Source organism: Neohortaea acidophila, assembly GCF_010093505.1.
Source record: "Neohortaea acidophila strain CBS 113389 unplaced genomic scaffold BDY17scaffold_8, whole genome shotgun sequence".
Classification (NCBI taxonomy): domain Eukaryota; kingdom Fungi; phylum Ascomycota; class Dothideomycetes; order Mycosphaerellales; family Teratosphaeriaceae; genus Neohortaea; species Neohortaea acidophila.
In genome coordinates this window covers 1,270,295-1,290,124 of record NW_022985517.1, presented here as the reverse complement: position 1 = coordinate 1,290,124, position 19,830 = coordinate 1,270,295, and the positions used below count along the sequence as shown (strand labels likewise).

The window sequence follows — 19,830 nt, the reverse complement described above, 5'->3', positions numbered from 1 at the left end:
TTAATTAGATTAGTAAGTTCTTTACTATTAAGATCTTCTATATCTATAAATATTAGATTACTATTTTTACTACTAAAATCTTCTAAAGTACTAGGATTTAAATTAAGATCTTTTGCTTTTTTATATAAATCTTTAGTTAAAGTAATTCTAGGACTTATAATAATATATATCTTCTCTTTAAAGGTATAAGCTAATAATAAATATAATAGGCTTTTTCCGCTACTAGTTTTATTAATAAAAGTTAAATAAGTAGTATTATTAGTTAAAGCTATTAATGCTTCTTTTTGTTCATTATTCTTAAAAGTTACTTTAGAATCTTTATATAACTCTTTAATGTTTAACTCTAATAAATCTAAAGATATACTACTACTTATACTTAATTCCTTAGTCTTAGTAGTAGATTCTAGTTTATTTACACTTAATTCTAAAGTACTATTCTCTTTATAATCGCGTTTATCTAATAGATTAAAGAAAGACCAATATTTTATACTAAATTCTTTAACTTTATTAGTTAAATCTTTACTTTTTAAAGTATTAAAAGGATTTTCAATATTAAGGTAATGATTTAAACTAGTTCTAGTAGATCTATTAGCTTGTCTATCTTCGATTAAATCTTCTTCTTCGCTATTATTATTACTACTATTACTACTATAATCATAATTATTAAATTTAGTTTTAATTATATAATTAATAATCTTTCTATAAGATTTAATAGTTAAACCTTCTTTAAATAATAAACTAGATTCTCTCTTTAAGATCCTACTAATAGTATTACTTTCTATTACTTTATTATCTTTAGTTAATAGATAAGGACTAGAATAGTCTTTAAAGTTATAGTAGTTTTTATATAAGTAATCTTTAAAAGGTATTATTAATACTAAGTATATAATTAATAGTTTACTTAAATAAGGCGGTAAATAGCGTATATTTGTTCTATTCTTCCTAGTAATATTATTAGTCTTACTATAATTAGTAGAAATTATAAAGGTATTATCTTCTTTATTATATATTAGACTTCTAGTTTTAGTTTCTATATTCTTATAAAGTATAGTAGTTAATTCGGTTCCTCTTAAAGGACCTCCGCTATATAAATAAATAGCGAGAGTTAAGTATTCTAAAAACCTATTAATATTAGTATTAAATATTTCTATATTAGTATCTTTAAATCTTAAAGTCTTAGTATCTTTCTTTATATCTTTTAATAGTGTTTTATTATAATAGGTTCCTTTAGTTAATAATTGAGTTAAAAAGTAAGGCCTATTAGTTTTAAGATATTTTAATTCTAAAGTATCTATTATATAATAATCTATATTACTTATAAAGGTATTATCATTTATAGTATTAAAGTCTATATCTAAAGAATCTATAGAAGTTATCTTTAAAAGCTTCTTTAGTAAAATATCTTCTAAATTAATATAAACATTCTTAAAGAGCTCTTTAATCTTAGTAATAGAATACTCTATAGTATTATATTCTATAATATTTAAACTAGTTTCTTTTATAATATAATTAGTAGATTCTCTTTCTTTATTTAAAGCTAAGAGATAAGGCCTTAGAATACTAATGAATTCAAAGTAATTATTAGAACTATTAGTTAAATAAGTAGAAAGAAAATCATTAAAATCATTATAAGTATACTTTATATTATTTAACTCTTTAAAGTAGAAATATTCTATAGTAAGTAGTTTACTATTATAAAGAATATAACTAGTAAGCTTTCCTATTAGATCTATATTTTTAATCTCTTTAGTATTAATATCTAGATTAGTTATAAAGAAGTAGCTTAGAACTATATTATTTAAACTAGTATTATTATCTAAAGTTAAAGTAGTATTATCTTTAAGTAAACTAATGTAAAACTCTATAATATAAGTATAAAACTCTTCTTTCTCTTTAGTTAGTTCTTTATCTTCTAAATCTATTAAATCTAAGTTAAACGGAATAATATTCTTTAAAGCTTCTTTAGCTTCTAAGTTAATAGTAAAGTTCTTTACTAAATCAAAGTAAGTTCTTTCTTTACCTATTGTATTCTTATATTTCCCTTTAATATAACGTACTTTAATAATAAAGCTAAGTAGTTTAGCATAATAAGTAAAGTAAGTCTTAGTAGTAGACTTATTCTCTAAAGGTATAAAGTCTTTAAATACTCTAGTATTACTACTATTATTTTGATTTAGCTTTTGTCTTAATCCTAAGCTTATATTAGTGATTTTAGAATGTATATAAAGTAAACAATCTATAATAATATCTTCTAATTTATTATAGTCTATTCTATTAAAAACACTTAGATCTTTATCTTCTTCTTTAATATTATATACTAGATTTACTAAAGACTCTCTATCTTTATCTTTTAAAAAGATATAAATATTAGATTTCTTAATATAAGAGTTTAAAAGTCTATTATTATTAATATTTATATTATTATTTAGTTTATTCTCTTCTAAATTCTCTTTAAGATAATCTTTTATAATATCTTCTTTTAAATCTAGTTCTTTAGAACTATTAGACTTTTTAGAAGTAATAGATTCTATACTAGAATTAGAACTATTAGAGTTAATATATAAGTTAGTACTAGTATTCTTTTTACTTATATTAGGTATTTTAGGTATAAAGTATAGTTTAGTATTTTTATTATTACCTTTAATATATTGTAAAGGAACCTGATTTATAATATAGTTTACTTTAGATTTACTACTTTTATTACTATTAAAGTGATTAGTATTAAAGTGAATTCTAACTTCTTTATAATTAATATTAATATAATTACATTCTATACATTTATATCCTTTTAAATTTAAATCTAACTCTTTAAAGTAAAATAGATTAGGCTTTAAAATATCTTCTAATTTAGCTAAGTCATTAAATTCTAGTTCTTCTATATTAGTTTTAAGTACTTCTAATTTAGAAGATTCTTTATAACTTTTATAAATAGTAAAATGTTTATCTTTTAAATGTTTTAAATAGTTATTTCTATCTAGATTAGTTTTACAAATAGTACAAAATAAAACTTTAATTTCTATATTATAATTTAGAATAGTATTCTCTATATTATTAGTATAAGTACTTTCTATAATAGTAGAATTATTATAAGAATCTCCTTTAATATAATCTTTATTATTTATAAGTAATTGATTTAAAGTAATTAAATCCATTTTTAAATAGTTAGTTATAATTAAAGTAGTTTAAAGTAGATATAAAAGAAAAGACAAAGATAAAATAAAAAGAGCTTTCTTATATATTCTTTTTCTCTTAGTTAAACTCTAATATAAACTTAAAACACTTTAATTACTTAAAATAACTATTTTAGTTTTATTAAAGTTTTTTTTTAACTTTTCTTATCCTAATCTTTTAAATAAGTACTTATTCTTCTTTTCTTTCTGTTTTCTTTTATTAATTAAATAAAACTAAAATAATATTAAAAGAAACTATTATAGTTAAATTTATTTAAAGTTTAAGCTAAAAGGGTTTTCGAATATACTTTAACTAGCTTCTAACTTTTTAAGTCTATTAGATTTCTTTAAACTAAAATAAATAAATAGATCTAAATTCTTATAATACTAAAGGAGTTTTTATAAAATCTATTCTTTTAATCTCTTTACTTTATAAATCCTATCTTTATAAACTAATATTTTTAAAAACTCTATTTATATTTTACTTTTTAAAAAAACTTGGAGGTTTTAGTAGATTTTCTATGGAGTTTTTTAAAAACTCCAATGTAGATACAGTTAGATAATACCTGGAGTCTCGTTAGCAGTGCCCGGGAACATCCTACACCCATGTTACTCACGAGCCAGTCTTGGTACCGTAGGTCTCCGCAGCGGTGAAGCCGTCAGCCAGCCAAGCAAACATGTTCATCGGATCCTGACACAGCGAAGTCCACTCGAAGTCCTCGAATCGCGGGTGCTCCAAGAGATCGAAGTAATGCAGGCGCGAACCAGGGTGGAGCGAGACGACGGGCGCCTCCAACGCTCCGTTCTTGAAAGAAGATGCGCAACCTTCGACCCAAACCGTCTTGGCCATCCACTTCAAGGCGTGTGCCTGCCACGCCTTACTTACGCCCTCCTTCGGCTGGAAATAGGCGTAGTTCTCAGTCTGCAACTTGTACACAAACTGGCGGATGTAGCTCGTTACGTGCTCGATGGAGCCGATGATGGAGCCATGGCCAAGAGGACTCGTGGGGCCCATGTAGACAAAGTAATTCGGCATGGCCTCGACCGTGACGCCCAGTATGCTGGCGGGAAGTTCTTTGGTCCAATCTTCGCGGAGGTCCCGTCCGTGCGAGCCGATGACGGGGAAGCGAGGCACGAAGCCCATGTTGAAGCCAGTTGCGCAAATGATCGAGTCGACGTTGAGTTGCTGGCCTGATGCAGTCTTCACTCCCGTCTCGTTGAAGGAATCGAGCTCACCCCAGACAATCTCAACCTTTGGAGAACAAAGAGCCTCGAGATAGCCCACTCCCGGAGTTGGGCGTCGGCATCTGACATGTTAGTTCGAGCCCACGGTCCAAGGCAGTCTGTCAACATACCCAACTGGAAATTCAGGGAGCAACTCATCCGCCAGCTCCGGCTTTGCGGCGAGTCGATCCGTCATCATCTTCTCCGTCATCTTGCGGCCCATGTTCTGTGCATTAGACCCTTTGAGATACAGTCGAAAGCGGACATTCAGTTCCTCCTCAATGTCTTTACGCAACACAAAGTACGTCTCCGGTGAGTCAGTCCACTCCTGTTTCTGCTCCTCAGTGTAGATCTGGTTGCCTCCCGTCCCGCCCGCAAAACGGTTGGCCAGAGCGGGTGTCACCCAGGTCCTGCTGCGGAGGAGGACGTAAATCTTGTCGACGGAGTCCAGAATGGCAGGCAGGATTTGAATTGCGGAACTACCATTCCCAATTATTGCCACGGTCTTGCCGGTCAGATTGAGCGTCTTCGGCCAGCGTGCAGAGTGCACCATGTCGCCCTTGAGGATTCACGACCGGGGGTAGTAGGCCATCTCCAGTTGTTGTATGCTCCAGTTGCATTGATGAAGACGTCGCATTCCTCGACGAACGGCTCACCTGCTTCCCCATCTCGCGTCTGACTGTCGGATGTGACGATTTCGCGGCCATCGGTAGCGACAATCTGGACCTGCCACTTCTTCCGCTCCGGAATCCACTTCGCACCGATCACTTTGTGGCTCGTTTTGATGTACTTTCTCAAGTTGAACTGGTCTGCTACTTTGGCCAAGTAGGTGAGAATGTCATCGCGGCCGGCATAGAAGCTGTTGAACTGCGGGAATGGAGCCCAGGAATACTGTCGGCGGTCAGTAATCTGTCATTGTCTCCCGAGGCATATGAATATGCAAACCTGATAGCTGTGGATGGGAATATCACAACTGCCCTTTGTCAGCTCCGGAAATTCGACGGTGGAGTCAAGCAAGCTTACGCGCAACTGCGGGCCTCTGTCAGCGACGTGATTTGGAGGAGAGGAGGCAAGAGACAAACCCAGGATATCTGTTCTCGAGCCAAGTCCCTCCCAGGTCACTGTTCTTCTCGATTATCGTCAGGTCACAGTTCTCAATTGCCCGAGTCTCAACCTCGTGGGCAAAGTCCAGTCCGCTGAATCCTGCACCGACGCAGATGACTTTGAGTGGCCGCGCAGTCCGCATCGGCACCTTTGACATGGCGTATGCGAGCTTGTCGACATTCTGGTATTCGAGAGTCTCACTGGGGTTGGGAACTCGCTCGGAGTCCTTCTGGTAAAAGGCGATCAAATCATCGGCTACGCCGGCTCCATCCTGGCTGTTGGACATGGCGGTGATGCTCTGCGCTCGAATTCAGATGGCCACAAGACTTCAGGATGGAAGACAACATATTATCTGAAAGTACAGTCGTACACATCTCCCGTTGGTGCGATCGACCACTCCTCGGAACAACCAGGCTCGGAATTTACGCTGTCCATGCCCATTCCGGGGCAGACACGGCACGGCATCGGAACGGCGATCACGCATGAGTTGGGTATGTCCAGCGTTTTAAGCAGGTCAGGACAGACGTGAACTCTGCTCCACACTCCAACTAACAATGTCGTTCCTCAGCAGCGGGCAATCATTCCTCAGCAGCCTCTCGGTAGGCGAGTGGTTTATGGGAATCGGCGTGTTGGTAGGAACACCTCTCCTCCCCTTGCTTCAACATCTGACAGATCACAGGCCCTTGCCCACTTGATCCTCTCCGCGATCTACAACGTCTATCTCCACCCACTTGCCAGCTATCCAGGACCGAGACTCGCAGGCCTCACACGGCTGTGGTACGTCTACTATTGTCTCCGGGGCGATCTGATCTACATCGTCAGCGAGCAACACCAACGGTATGGCCCAATTGTCCGAATCGCGCCCGACGAGCTGTCGTACACGGACCCCAACGCTTGGAACGACATCTACGGCCATCGGCAGGGAAAGCCCGAGATCATGAAGGATCCAGTCTTCTATTCGAGCATGAGCTCGGGTCCTGGGAGCATCATCAACGCTGACCGAGCACGCCATGGGCATCTCCGCAAGCAAATGTCCCACGGCTTCTCCGAAAAAGCACTCCGGCACCAAGAGCATGTCATTCGTCAATACGGGGATCTGTTCATTCACCGCTTGGATGGTCTCGCCAGAGACGGCCGTGCGACGGTGGACATTGTCAGTTGGTTCAATGTCAGCATCGCCGGAGTCCTCCACCTGCCCGCACGTTCGCTAACTCGTCGCCCCAGTACTTCACCTTTGATGTCATGGGAGATCTGGTGTTCGGGCAGTCCTTTGGCTGCCTGGAAGGCTCAAAGTACCACCCATGGGTCAAGCTCATCTTTGATTCCGTCAAAGTGGCGGCGTGGGTCCGATGTTCCAAATACTGGCCTCTGGCCACCCCTCTTACGCGGCGAATGATTCCCTCGGACCTTCAACAGCGGCGGGTGGAACAGAGGCAGATGGCCAAGGAGAAAGCCGCATTCCGCAAGGCCATCACAGAAGAGAGAGATGATCTCATTTCGGGAATGCTTCATCCCGACAGCGAAGTCACTCATCTCGAATACCAAAGCAGCGTTGAGACCGTCATCGTGGCCGGCAGCGAAACGACGGCAACTCTCATGTCCGGAGCCACATACTACCTCCTCAAGAATCCCGACAAAATGCAAAAGGTTGTTGACGAGGTTCGGTCGACATTTTCATCCGCCGAAGACATCGATTTTGTCTCCGTCAACAAGCTCCCCTACTTGCTTGCTTGCCTCAACGAAACCCTTCGAGTATACCCTCCTGTGGCCGATGGGTTCCCACGCAATACAGGGCCCAGGGAAGAGCTGATTTGCGGCAAGATCGTACCTCCGCGCGTGGGTGACTTTGATCCACTTGGATGACAATGAACTCACCGATGATAATAGACGCTCGTACGGCAATCGCAGTGGGCAACATACCACTCGCCCGACAACTTCACCCGGCCTGACGAATTCCTCCCCGAACGATGGATTGGAGAGGGCAAAGGCTTCGAAAAGGATCGAAAGGAAGCCTTGCAACCATTCAGTGTCGGGCCGCGGAATTGTCTCGGTCGCAAGTGTGTTTGCTCATTCGGTCTTGAAGAAGTACTTGCTAACAAAACATAGTCTCGCTTTCGTCGAGATGCGATTGTTGATGGCGCTGCTGTTATGGAATTTCGATCTGGAACTTGACGCCATCTCGAATGATTGGGGCAAGCAGAGCGCATTTCTTCTCTGGGAGAAGCCGGAGATGTATGTCAAAATCATTCCGCGACAAAAGGCTGGAGCGTGAACGGAGGAGTTCGATCTGTTGCGGAACGTTTAGATTGTCCATAGTTGAGACTCCGCTCTGACACCTGGTTCTTCCGAAACATCACCATTCCGAGCGTCCAGCCTTCCGTTCACCGTTCCGAAGGATAATGTATCATCTCAGCTTGTTGTTTGTTGTAAACTTCTACGCAATCAGAAACATTCCCTTTTTCTGCTCAAACATGGCTCTTCTCAGCGGCAATGCATTGGTGACTGGCGCGGGTAGGACAGACCTTCATCTCATTACTTGGACTTGCCTAACGCCATTTCGTAGGATCGGGGATTGGCCGTCAACTAAGTCTCGCGTATGCTCGAGCGGGAGTCCAGAACATCACGTTGGGAGACATGAACGCTGCTGGACTCGCGGAGACTGCGAAGTTGATCAAGGCACAATCTCCGCACGTTGGCACATTGGAAGTGGTTGTGAATGTGACCGAAGAACAGTCGGTGAACCAGATGGTTGACCAGGCGGTTGCCGCCTTCGGAACGTTGGACTGTGGTGAGTCGCAACGTGTCTGACATTTACTGGTCAATGTTGGCTGACGGCACCAGCTGCCAACGCAGCAGGCGTACGAGAGACCGCACCAGACGGTCCTGTAAAGTAAACTAACTCAGATCATCCAGGTCATTGTCAATCACCGAGCAAAGACGGCGGACTATCCCATTGACGAATACGACAGAGTCATGGCCATCAACGGCCGCGGCGTGGCTCTCTGCATGTCCGCCGAGGCCAGAGTGATGCTCAAACAACCGCGGAAACTCACCAGTACCGCGTGGCAGGACGAGCGACGGGCGCAGGTTGGCAGCATTGTCAACTTCTCCAGTGTGTGCGGGTTTGTGTGTATGCCCGATGTCATGCCCTACAATGCCGCAAAGCACGCCGTCATGGGCATGACACGGAGTGCAGCAATCGAACATGGACCCCAAGGGCTGCGCGTGAACGCCGTCTGCCCGGGGATTGTGGACACCCCATTCATTGAAAGTCTCAAAAAGAAGGTGGGAGGTGAATCTTCCCCGGTCTTTGCGAATCCGCTCGGGCGCCTGTGTTACCCCGATGAGATTGCCGATGCTTGTGTGTACTTGAGCAGTACCATGTCGAGCTATGTCAATGGCCTGGCTTTGGTATCTGATGGTGGGAAGACGTGTCAGTATTGAGCGCGGTTTCGTTTCGGAACCCAAGTAGGAAGTAGACAAAGGTACATGCGGAACGGAAGCAACCCCGCACCGTCTCCAATACCGACTCCTCCGGCAGCCTCATCTTTTCCCACGCCACAATTGTCGGAAATGGACTCCTCGCTGGAGATAGTCGTGGATCAATCAGCCCGTCCGAGAGATCAGTCCGGACGTGAACGGAAAGAAGGTAGCAAACGGAAAAAGTATACCGCAAGAGCATGGTAAGGGCAGCCATATCCAACCCAAACTCGACTGACAGCGGTGAAATACAGTGAGGAGTGTAAGCGGAGGAAAGTAAAGGTATCTTGCCTTGAAGCCACCAACAACGAGCCTTTGCCAATACCTAGCAGTGCTCCGGAGAGGACTCGTGCCAGAATTGCAATGCGAGAGGCGCTCTCTCCCAGTACTCCTCAACTTCAGGTGATCGGACTTACAGCCGGTGAGTTTTCTTGCTGGTTTTCAGCTGAGTTCCATGCTCACGGCTCGCAGCAGCTCGGTGGCTCGACATGATTCTGCTGCAACGCTGCCAATCCAAGACGTATCGTGGAACCAAGCCTTGAACGATGCCGAAGAGAGCATCGTCGTGCGCCCATCGCTTGAACCTCCAAACGACATTAATGAACTATGCAACCGTGTCAAGGCACTCGAACGCATGATGGGCCATCTGCTGGAGTCGTACAAAGAGTCTCCTAGATTCTCGGACCGGTCGGAATTGCTTCTGTGTCCAATACGAGCGACTTGAGCTGACGTTGGGCAGTCCCGGCCTTCGCCACCATCCAACATCCTCGCCCTTGATGACGGCAACGGTGAGAACATGTTCCGCCCCCGCGAGTCAGGCCCGGACGATCTCTCGCTCTCATCACAAGTTGCGGCCATGGGGGCGTTCTTGTCGAAGCCGCCATCACCAGGCCCTTCCAACGCGAAATCGAGTGAGCGGACGCAGATCCTCGTGGAACTCCCTGACCCTGCGAGGCTGAAGAATCTCCTCGCTCAGTTCCAACGCCATCGACCTCGACGCCGTTCGAGCGCAATGCATCAAGGCCGCATATCTCATGCACAATGAAGTACTCCGCTCCGCTTCCGAAGCGGTATCAGTCGCCCAAAAGCTCGCCATCACGATCAAGCTCAACGACCAACGAGCGTGGAATGACCGCGCACGCATCGAGGTCATTTCCCGACAGCAGCTGTGGTGGACAATCTATTTTCTCGATCGACGTATTGCCCAGAAGAGTGGCATTTCCTACCATATTCGAGACACTGAGTTCTACGTCGAAGAATTCAAGCATCCCAAGCCGGCAGACGAAAGCCGCACCGCCGAAGAGGCGGCATATTTTCCTTGGAGTACACGCATCTACTTGCAGGCCCTGATCGATCTTGCTCGTCTCTGGAGTCATGTGTGGGATTCGTTCTTCGCCATCGGCGCAACGAGAAAAGGAGACTGGATGGAGGTGAGGGGAAGGATCTGCGCTTCCCACCGTCTATCTTATTAACGCTGTCCAGGTGGAGATCATGGATACACAAATTCTCAACACTCGACGACAGCTGCCAGACGAATTGTCGTGGTCAACCGAGAAACTCTTCGAATACGGCCTCCGCGGAGAAGCCGCACCGCAGCTGCGCCGCCGCCTCCAAATCGCAACCAGGATTGATCTACTCCGAATGATCATTCGGCAAAACCCGGTTCGGCAGACCGCATTCGTCCCCGAAACAGCGTATCTCTGCAGTCGGATTGCCCGAGAGACCATCCATGCCCATGTCGCCTTCATGGCGAGATACCCGTGTGTTCGTGCTGTGGGCTACTTCACTACCACATCGATGGTGGAGTGTGTGTACCATCTGGTGCCCGTCCTCCACTACTCCAAGAACGAGGAGCAGGCTGCTTGCGTCAAAGCGCTCAACCAAGCGCACGGCATATTGATCCAGCTCTCCGCCAAATTAAATGTCGCCAAGCGAGCGTTGAAGGCTCTTCGTGGCGTCACCTCACGTTGGGGAACGCCCAGGAACACGACTACGCATGAAGGCGCGACAGCTGTTGAGAGCGTAGTTGAGGCCATGGTGAGTCATCTTTGGGCGTGCCCTTCCGTGTCGTTGCTAATACAAACCAGGAAATGAGCGAATCTCAAATGGTTGACGAGGACTTCACCCACTTTCGTATGGACCCGGAGCAATGGGTGGACATGCCCGGAGATCTCTTTGGTAGTCCTTACGAGTTTGGAACGGGGGTCTTGAATAGTGCGACTTATTCAAGTGTATGAAAAGCCTTTTCTTTGACATGCCGGTGGATGTGCTGTGCCCAATATGGAATTGAGTAGGCCGCGGAATGTTGCCGTTCATTCCGAGCCCATTCCGGCTTGACAACAAAACTCGAGAGGGAACGCCAACGATAATCAATCACCACCAGCCGACATGACGACTTACGATGCCACAATTGGCAATGTGCCAGTACCAAACCTGTCGTACTTCTCGCCGCAACATCAAACCTCTCCAGGCACGGCCAAGACCATCGATGAAAGCACTCCGACCATCTTCCGCCCTTTGAAAGTCCGCGGCGTCACGCTCCGCAATCGGATATGCGTCTCCCCAATGTGTCAGTACTCGTGTGCTCCTTCCGGGCCAAGCACCGGTGTTTTGACACCTCACCACATCGTGACACTCGGGCACTATGCATACAAGGGAGCGGCATTGGTCATGGTCGAGGCAACTGGTGTACAACCCAACGGACGTATCAGCGTCAACTGCCCCGGTCTCTACAACGATGCCCAGCAGACTGGCCTTAAGTCGGTTGCAGAAGTCATCCACTCTCACGGAGCATTAATCGGAGTCCAGCTTTCGCATGGAGGACGGAAGTCAGGGACTACAGCCCCATGGATTGCAAATCGGCAAGGAAAGGGCAGTGCGCGAGCCAGCGTCGCGGAGGGCGGGTGGCCAGATAACGTCGTTGGCCCGATGGGTGGAGCCGGCAGCTCCTGGGATGGGAAACCCCCAAACGACGAGTCCGGAGGGTTTTGCGAGCCAAAACAGATGACTCGGGATGACATCAAAGAATTCATTGCCGACTGGGCTTCTTCTGCGAACCGAGCGGTCATGGCCGGTGTCGACATCATCGAAATTCATGCGGCTCATGGCTACCTCCTGCATCAGTTCCTCAGCCCTATTACCAACCAGAGGAGCGACGAGTATGGCGGCAGCTTCGAGAACCGCATTCGCCTTACTATCGAAGTGATTGCCGCAGTGCGAGCAGCAATCCCGGAGACAATGCCCATCATCCTCCGTATCAGCGCCACCGACTGAATGGACGATAGCGATGAAGGCAAAACGCTCGGGCAATGGGATGTTTCTAGCACTACGCGCCTCGCCAAGCTCCTGCCCTCGCTTGGCGTGGACATCTTGGACATCAGCTCCGGTGGCAACCACCCAGCAGCACGTCTCAACGTCTTCAACGCAGGCAAAGAACAAGCCGAGATCGCCAAGCAGCTTCGCAAAGAGCTGAGAGCAAGCGACAACAAGCTGCTTGTGTCGGTCGTGGGTATGATCAATGAATCCGGCCAGGCCCGAGACTTGGTGGAACAAAACTCCGCTGGCGATGCTGCCGCGGATTTGATCTTCGTCGCTCGGAAATTCCTCAACGACCCGGCATGGGTGATGAGGCTTGCGGAAGACCTGGGAGTCGATGTTGCCTGGCCGATTCAAATGGCGCGACCGCAGATAACGGGATCGAAAGGGTAGCATCGAGTTATGCAAGTCTCGTCCACAGTGTATATCTCACATTTCCTCGTCAGCCGCTCGGAACTGAGGGCTCAGGCTTTCCGGCGACCTGAGCCACTGACTGGTCTTTCGGAATGGCAACACCATATCGCACACGTTCCGAGCCCTTCGGTTTGACATAACAATGCTGAGCATATCGTACAGGAGAGGGCTGTGGCGGTCCGCGTTCAACTCAACAACATGACGACAGCAAGACAGCGAGCGATAGACTTCTATCAAAGTCTTGTACCGGGGGAAGCGCTGCCTGGCGAGGCCACCGAGCAGTACAAAGACATCGATGAGCTGGTATACCTACTCTCTCGGGTCCCTACCTTCACGCCACGCCCCATTCGCATCATTGCTGCTGGAGCAGGATTTAGTGGGATCTCGATTGCTCGGGCTGTTCATGTCGGCAACATCCCGAACGCGACCATCACAGTCTACGAGAAGAACATACGCGAGGGCGGGACGTGGTTTGAGAATCGATATCCGGGTAATGCTCCTCTGCAGTCTCTCAAGCATTGGCACTGACATCGGCAAAGGGTGTGCCTGCGATATTCCGGCGCCGAACTATCAGGTCGGAGAGGCTCTACTCCCATTGCATCCATTCACTCTGTTGATTGTCATTAGTTCTCCTGGGCACCCAATCCTCACTGGTCGTCGTATTACGCAACTCAAGGCGAAATCAGGGACTATATTCATGCGGTGACTGATCAGCACGGTCTGCGGCCATACATCAAGCCGGCACACAAGGTCACTCACGCCCGCTGGATCGCCGACCGCGAGGTGTGGCAAATCACAATCTGCAAAACCGACGGCCGGGACCTCGTCATCTCCAGTGCAGGCGTTGCCGAGGGCGAGTCCGACACGACCTTTGTCGAGGAGTGCGAGGTCTTTGTCAATTGCTGCGGATTCTTCAACAACTGGAGATGGCCGGACGTCCAGGGCCGAGAGAAATTCGCCGGCAGGTTGCTTCATTCCGCCGCTTGGCCAGAGGATGCGGACAACGATCTGGACGGTAAGACCGTTGCGCTTATTGGCAATGGGAGTAGCGGGGTTCAGATCCTTCCCGCGATCATCAATAGAGTGAAGAAAGTCTACGTCCATGTCAAAAGCCGGACGTGGGTCACGGCGGCCATTGCGCAGCGGTTCGCGGGCCCGAATGGATCGAATCTCTATTACACCGAAGAGCAAAAGGCAGCGTGGGCGGCAGATCCGAAAGCACACCTGGAGTATCGAAGGTCTGTGGGGTGTCTGTGAATTGCATTACGCATCGGGATGCTGATGTCTTGTGCAGGATGATCGAAAGCGAAATCAACAATCGATTCTCGCTTTACATCGACCACACTCCCTCACAAAAGGCCGCACGGGAGTTCTCGGTGGACGATATGACCACCAAGCTCAGGAATGGTGGCAAAGAGGACCTCTTGTCTGCTTTGCTGCCGGATTTTGCCGTTGGGTTAGCCATCTCTCGCTGAATACCTCGCGGACCTCCCCGCTAACAATATCCAGCTGCCGTCGCCCTACTCCTGGAAATGGCTATCTCGAGGCATCGTGCCACCCCAATTGCGAGGTAATATGGGGCAAAGTCGAAGGCTTGACAGAAGACGGCGTGCAGACGGCAGATCGGATGACTTCCAACGTGGACACCATAATCTGCGCCACCGGCTTCGATCTCTCTTGCGCTCCACGGTTTCCCATTGTAGGAATGGACGGCATCAATCTGCGAGACGAATGGTTGAGGAACCCGGCAGCCTACCTATCCGTGACAGCAGCCAATATGCCCAACTACTTCACCTTCATGGGACCCTCGTCCCCACTAGGCCATGGAAGTCTGGTGACATCGATCGAGATGGTCACCAAGTACGTCTCAGCCTTTATCCACAAACTGCAGACGCAAAACTACAGCAACTGCGTCCCCAAGTCTCACATCCCGGCCGCATACCAGAAACAAGCCCTCGCTTGGCTCGAGCGTACCGTGTGGGCGAGTAACTGCACGTCGACGTATAAGAATGGAGACGAAAGAGGGGCGCTGAATAGCCTCCATCCTGGTAGTCGCATTCATTATTTTGAGCTCCTGAGCACGCCGAGGTGGGAAGACTTCGAGTGGACGAGTCTTTGCAAGGGTGATGATCTGACGTTTGCGTGGATGGCGACCGGATTCACGGACAGGGAACGCAATCCAAAGGAGGACACGAACCTCACGTACGTGACCAACCTCGCTTTACGAATGTGATTGCTGACTTCTACTACAGCTGGTTCCTTGAGTTTGATGCACATACAAAACCCATCCGACGGCTGAGCGAGGCGGGAGGTCCGAGTAACGGCAATCCATAAATCATGTCTGCTTGCAGCAGGCGCTCGTACGGAATCCAATCGACATGGCCGGAAATTCCGAAATGCCTTTCCGGGCACCGTTGCTCGATTCCGAGAACCTCATACTACGAATGACTGCACCTCAGTCAATGGGCACAAAGTGGACAAGTCATTCGAATAGTCAACACCAAAGTCATGTCCTACCACCAGCCTTGTCCATCCAACGGCACCGCGCCAACCAGTCTCCCTGCACCACGCATAATAGCCCACGTTGTATCTGATCATGTCAAGAACAACCCGCACAAGGTCTGGGGTGCCAGTCCCCGATCACGCACGGATCCGGCCGAAGGCTACGAAGACATTTCCTTTGCCCGCCTCAACTACGCCATCTCGCGCGCCGCGCAATGGATGCAGGAAACGATCGAGCCACACCGAGACAAGGAACACGAGGCCCTGGCCTACATTGGAGAGCCCGACACCCGATACATCGTTCTGGCGATTGCGGCGCTGAAAGTCGGGTTTCAGGTATGGATCTGTCGATTATCCGGTCCTCGTGCTAATTCCAACCATCCGGGGGGACGTAGATGCTCTTCCTCTCCCCACGAAACAGCAACGAAGCACAGCGAACGGTGATTGAACAGGCCACTTGCACCAAGTTCCTCTACACGCACGCCATGGCCGCACGTGTGGAAAAGATTCTGCAGAGTCATGCGCGGCTTCGGTCCATGGCCAAGTTCGAAGTCCCTGGCCAAGACGAGCTATTACGGGATGAGGAAGTTGCGGACTTTCCGTATGAACGGACGATCGAGGAGGTGAGAGCACTGCCGCTCGTCAGTCTGCATACCTCGAGGTACGTTCCAACTCCCCGCCATTGATTCGTACTGAACGTACTCCAGCACGACCGGAATGCCCAAAATCGTCCGCCTGACGCAAGGCTACGGCTTCCACGAAGACCTGGTGCAGCATGTGCCGGAATACGAAGGGTTGGACATCATTACCAGGAAGCCATTCTATGGCGCACATCGCATGTTTGTTGCCATGCCCCTGTTCCACGTACGTCTCACTATAATACTTGCATCCTCATCTGACACACACACAGACCGGCGGCATCCTCCTCACCCTCCTCAAATCCATCTACCACGACATTGTATGCATCTTCCAGCCTCCCTCGGCCGCCCTTGACGCCCACTTATTCGATGGGATCCTCCGCCATGGACAATGTACAGGCTGCGTGATTCCCCCATATCTCCTGGAGGAGATGCTCGCGGTCCCGAATCATTTCGACACTCTGGCGAGCCTGAAATTTGTGCAGTTTGGATCTGGTCCATTGTCCAAGGCAGCGGGTGATTTGTTGCTGACAAGACAGAACGACTGTCCGCATTACATTGGCAGCTCCGAGTGCGGGTTGTATATCTTGCTGGAGCTCGACGATCCAGTGAAAGACTGGCAGTATTTTCGCTTCCATCCCCTCAGCGGCGTGGAAATGCGGCCCATTGGCGGCGACAGCACTGGCACCTTCGAGCTGGTAGTCGTTCGTTCAGCGGCCCAAAAGCACACGCCCGGCCTGCAGCCTGTCTTTGAACTCCTGCCGGACCTCAACGAATGGCCCACCAACGACCTCTACATTCGCCATCCCTTCAAGCCCGACCACTGGCGCTACATGGGCCGCAACGACGATGTGCTCGTCCTCTCCAATGGCGAGAAACTCAATCCCGTCGACATTGAGGCCCGCATAGCTAACGCCCATAGCGCGATTACTGGCGCACTCGTTGTTGGACAAGGCCAGTTCGCCCCTGGGTTACTGCTTGAAGCCCGGGGCGTTGATGCTTCAGACGCTTCAGCACGAGCACAGCTGATAGAGGCCATTTGGCCCGCCGTCGAGGCCGCCAATCGCGAATCACCCGGGCATGGCCAGTTGAGTCGGGGACTGGTCATCTTCACAGATGTGCAAAAGCCCTTCCTCCGTACGCCAAAATTGTCGGTTCGACGGGGACCGACGGTGGATTTGTATGCGGGCGAAATTACCGAGATGTATCAGCGGTATGCGCTTGTCGGCGAGGGTAATGAGGCCGCGGCGTCACAGGGTGTGGATTTCAGCTCGCTGAATGGGATTCAAAGGTATCTCGAGAGTGTTCTGCGAGCTGTCACAGCATGGGAAGGCGATTTAAGACCAGACGAAGATCTGTTCCAGAATGGGATGGACTCGCTGCAGGTCTTGAGGATTGCACGGACCGTGAGCAGAGAGATGCAGAGGCGTAAGCTCGGGGTAGAGGTTGATGTGCGAGCGTTGTACAGCCATCCGACCTTGAAGGGACTCGCCGAAGCCGTGCTCGATCGGATGGCGAGTGCAAAGGGAGTGGGCGGCGGTGGAGATGAAGCCGCATCTGACGAGAGAAGGGAACACCTCATCGACCAGTTCGTGCGCGAGCACACGGCCTTTATGCCTTCTCTCGCCAATCTCCAGCGCCAGAAAGGGCACCTGCGTAATGTGGTCCTCACCGGCTCCACTGGCTCACTCGGAAGCCGCATCTTGCTCGCGCTCCTCGCGGACCCCCAGGTAGGAAGCATCTACTGCATCAACCGCTCCCCGGACGCAAAGGCTCGGCAACTGGCGATGGGATTGCCCGATGTCAATGACCGCGTTCACTTTCTCTACTCGACCTCTCTGGCCGCGCCTTACCTTGGCCTCCCTAACGAAGAAGCGCTCCACCAGCTGCGTCTGGCGCAGATCTCACACATCATCCACAACGCATGGCCGGTGAACTTCAACCTCTCCCTGCAGTCCTTCTCGCCACACCTGAGCGGTGTGCGCGCCTTGGTCGAGTTCAGCGCCAGCCTCCCATCACCAGCGAAAATAATCTTCGTCTCCAGTCTCTCCTCAGTGACCTCCCTCAGCCTGGCCTCCGACTCCTCCGTCCCGGAACATATCATCCTTGAGCCTTCTGCCCCCGCGAAGATGGGGTACGGCGAGTCGAAATACGTCGCCGAGCGCATCCTCCACCGAGCCACAGAGGAGTCGGATGGTGCGCTTGAGACGGCGGTAGTCCGGATTGGACAAATTGCTGGCCCCGTGAAACGAAGCACTGCAGTGTGGCCAACGCGAGAGTGGTTGCCCAGCCTAGTCATTTCGTCCAAGACCGTGGGTGCGCTGCCGGAGGAGCTGGGACGCATGGATGATGTAGATTGGGTTCCCGTTGACTTGGTAGCGGATTGCGTGGTGGATCTACTCGCCGGACCCGGCGATGGGGATGGAGAAAGGGTGAGGACAGAGGTCTTCCATCTGATCAACCCTGACATCGTTTCTTGGAGTTCTTTGGTCCCTTCAATTGCGGCGCAGATTGAAGTCAGACGAATGGTGACACTGGCGGAATGGATTGAGCTTGTAAGACAAGGCCCTGACGAGACGGCTGAAAGTAACTCGAATCCGGCGAAGAAGATACTGCCCTTTTACAGAGCTCTACAAGCTCCCAAAAGGAGCTCGCGGTATGAGACTGCGAGAATGGCGCAAACATCGGAGACATACCGAGCTCTGCAGGCCATCACAAGCGAACAGATGGGCGAATGGATATCGAAATGGCGATAGCTCACCGTCTGCACCAGGTTGGCGAAAAGAGAACGACACACGCAAACTACCAATTTCGAGGCAGTTTCTGACCTATAACAACCACCTCGGCGCTGCACTTATGCACCGGCATCTCATTCAGCGTTGCATCCAGCTGTCCTCCCAGCTGCTCCATTGCAACATGCTCTTTTGCTGTGGAGAGCTCGTCTTTTGCCGCCGTTGGCTGAATCCACCCGTCGTCTTCAGCTCTCTTTAGCACCTGTTGAAGCTCGGCCACGCTCCCCTGAAGATCGCCCACGCGCCCCCGCTCGGACGTCAGGTTGGCATTGGTATCGTCCAAATCCACCCGCATGGTTTCCCCAAGCGACGTGAGATCGCCGTCCAGTCCAACAACCTTCGATCTCTCCTTGACGAGACTCGCGGATGTTGTGTCCAATTCCAACGTCAGCTCGTTGCTTTTGGTCTTTAACGCAGCGAGGTCGCGCTCCACAGTCACCATCTTCCCTCGCTCCAAGGTCAACTCCATCTCCCGTACTGTAAGCGCGCTACTCGCGGCGGACAGTTCGGGCTCGAGATGCTCAACCCGAGCGCGGAGATCAATGACACGACCGCGGGCGGTTCGCTCTTCGGCGATGGCGGACCTGGTGGCTTTCATCTCATCAAGGATTCCGGAATGCTGATCGAGCGTCTCCACGACTTGTCGCGTCTGCTCCCCTGAGGCCAAATCTTTTTGCTGTGATATGATGGTGCCTAACTGCTCAACTGAGCCGCGAGATCAATGGCACAATCTTGTGCGTTTCGGTCTTCGAATATGTGGTCCAGAGCCGCGCAAAGTGCGATTTGCTCCGCTCCGGCGGTGTGGCGGAGTTCGGGCAGGTGGCCAGCTCCAGGATGTCGGGAAAGGTGGAGAGGATAATATCAATCATCGGGCGGGTAGCAATGGTAAGATTGTGGGCCGGAGAGTGTCCCATTTCATCGTCCATCTTCATCCCATCTCCAGCCCCATCTCCATCACATCATCGCCAGCCGAGCATCTCAAACGTTTCCCGCAGCCCACCAACACGAGAAGTGAGTGCTCGAGAGGCGCCACACCGCCCCGACCGCCAGAATTGGAGCAAAGACGTGCAGGATGGCCGTACTAACGCTCGAGTGTCTTCTCAGTCTACTAAAAGCTCGCCATGTCGGAGGGGTACCGCCAGTCCACGAAAGACGAAGCAGCCGAGATCATCAAGATGATCAAAGGCAGGA

The 19,830-nt window shown here is 48.7% G+C and overlaps 9 protein-coding genes across 9 annotated transcripts; 6 read left to right on the top strand and 3 right to left on the bottom strand.

Moving 5' to 3' along the window:
- Positions 1–262: 262 nt before the first annotated feature.
- Positions 263–3,152, bottom strand: BDY17DRAFT_312267 (uncharacterized protein; the record flags this gene model as incomplete). The annotated part of the gene is made up of 3 exons (XM_033735610.1): positions 263–268; positions 309–877; positions 965–3,152. 3 exons carry the CDS (start codon positions 3,150–3,152, stop codon positions 263–265), a joined length of 2,763 nt encoding a protein of 920 aa, XP_033588150.1.
- A 372-nt stretch (positions 3,153–3,524) lies between these two features.
- On the bottom strand, positions 3,525–5,784 carry BDY17DRAFT_347936 (cyclohexanone monooxygenase; the record flags this gene model as incomplete). The annotated part of the gene is made up of 7 exons (XM_033738132.1): positions 3,525–3,736; positions 3,788–4,477; positions 4,526–4,873; positions 4,945–5,285; positions 5,340–5,367; positions 5,418–5,423; positions 5,477–5,784. The coding sequence occupies 7 exons, from the start codon at positions 5,782–5,784 to the stop codon at positions 3,652–3,654; spliced, it is 1,806 nt and encodes a 601-aa protein (XP_033588149.1). The 3' UTR covers positions 3,525–3,651.
- A 205-nt stretch (positions 5,785–5,989) lies between these two features.
- BDY17DRAFT_301568 (cytochrome P450) lies at positions 5,990–7,884 on the top strand. Its single transcript, XM_033734270.1, has 5 exons — positions 5,990–6,011; positions 6,067–6,666; positions 6,723–7,334; positions 7,386–7,555; positions 7,605–7,884. The coding sequence occupies exons 2-5, from the start codon at positions 6,436–6,438 to the stop codon at positions 7,768–7,770; spliced, it is 1,179 nt and encodes a 392-aa protein (XP_033588148.1). The 5' UTR covers positions 5,990–6,011; positions 6,067–6,435; the 3' UTR covers positions 7,771–7,884.
- A 136-nt stretch (positions 7,885–8,020) lies between these two features.
- BDY17DRAFT_191053 (uncharacterized protein) lies at positions 8,021–9,005 on the top strand. Its single transcript, XM_033730008.1, has 3 exons — positions 8,021–8,286; positions 8,340–8,356; positions 8,412–9,005. Exons 1-3 carry the CDS (start codon positions 8,133–8,135, stop codon positions 8,940–8,942), a joined length of 702 nt encoding a protein of 233 aa, XP_033588147.1. The 5' UTR covers positions 8,021–8,132; the 3' UTR covers positions 8,943–9,005.
- Positions 9,006–9,750: 745 nt separating this feature from the next.
- BDY17DRAFT_190641 (uncharacterized protein) lies at positions 9,751–11,373 on the top strand. The gene is made up of 4 exons (XM_033730005.1): positions 9,751–9,889; positions 9,955–10,408; positions 10,461–11,015; positions 11,066–11,373. The coding sequence occupies exons 2-4, from the start codon at positions 10,013–10,015 to the stop codon at positions 11,213–11,215; spliced, it is 1,101 nt and encodes a 366-aa protein (XP_033588146.1). The 5' UTR covers positions 9,751–9,889; positions 9,955–10,012; the 3' UTR covers positions 11,216–11,373.
- On the top strand, positions 11,367–12,686 carry BDY17DRAFT_318102 (NADPH dehydrogenase; the record flags this gene model as incomplete). Its single annotated transcript, XM_033736163.1, has 2 exons — positions 11,367–12,231; positions 12,271–12,686. 2 exons carry the CDS (start codon positions 11,367–11,369, stop codon positions 12,684–12,686), a joined length of 1,281 nt encoding a protein of 426 aa, XP_033588145.1.
- Positions 12,687–12,905: 219 nt separating this feature from the next.
- On the top strand, positions 12,906–14,940 carry BDY17DRAFT_254384 (uncharacterized protein; the record flags this gene model as incomplete). Its single annotated transcript, XM_033731428.1, has 5 exons — positions 12,906–13,197; positions 13,247–13,281; positions 13,335–13,945; positions 14,002–14,163; positions 14,217–14,940. The coding sequence occupies 5 exons, from the start codon at positions 12,906–12,908 to the stop codon at positions 14,938–14,940; spliced, it is 1,824 nt and encodes a 607-aa protein (XP_033588144.1).
- A 275-nt stretch (positions 14,941–15,215) lies between these two features.
- On the top strand, positions 15,216–18,603 carry BDY17DRAFT_326254 (uncharacterized protein; the record flags this gene model as incomplete). Its single annotated transcript, XM_033737482.1, has 4 exons — positions 15,216–15,545; positions 15,605–15,870; positions 15,917–16,073; positions 16,120–18,603. The coding sequence occupies 4 exons, from the start codon at positions 15,216–15,218 to the stop codon at positions 18,601–18,603; spliced, it is 3,237 nt and encodes a 1,078-aa protein (XP_033588143.1).
- A 46-nt stretch (positions 18,604–18,649) lies between these two features.
- On the bottom strand, positions 18,650–19,565 carry BDY17DRAFT_326253 (uncharacterized protein; the record flags this gene model as incomplete). The annotated part of the gene is made up of 2 exons (XM_033737481.1): positions 18,650–19,315; positions 19,368–19,565. The coding sequence occupies 2 exons, from the start codon at positions 19,563–19,565 to the stop codon at positions 18,650–18,652; spliced, it is 864 nt and encodes a 287-aa protein (XP_033588142.1).
- Positions 19,566–19,830: the final 265 nt, after the last annotated feature.

Excerpts from the sequence above, each read along its gene's own strand:
- BDY17DRAFT_301568 (XM_033734270.1), top strand. The coding sequence starts at position 6,436 with ATGAAGGATCCAGTCTTCTATTCGAGCATGAGCTCGGGTCCTGGGAGC. Across the intron at positions 7,335-7,385 it reads GCAAGATCGTACCTCCGCGC|ACGCTCGTACGGCAATCGCA; the intron begins GTGGGTGACTTT and ends CGATGATAATAG. Across the intron at positions 7,556-7,604 it reads CGGAATTGTCTCGGTCGCAA|TCTCGCTTTCGTCGAGATGC; the intron begins GTGTGTTTGCTC and ends AACAAAACATAG.
- BDY17DRAFT_191053 (XM_033730008.1), top strand. The coding sequence starts at position 8,133 with ATGAACGCTGCTGGACTCGCGGAGACTGCGAAGTTGATCAAGGCACAA.
- BDY17DRAFT_190641 (XM_033730005.1), top strand. The coding sequence starts at position 10,013 with ATGCACAATGAAGTACTCCGCTCCGCTTCCGAAGCGGTATCAGTCGCC. Across the intron at positions 10,409-10,460 it reads GAAAAGGAGACTGGATGGAG|GTGGAGATCATGGATACACA; the intron begins GTGAGGGGAAGG and ends AACGCTGTCCAG. Across the intron at positions 11,016-11,065 it reads AGAGCGTAGTTGAGGCCATG|GAAATGAGCGAATCTCAAAT; the intron begins GTGAGTCATCTT and ends AATACAAACCAG.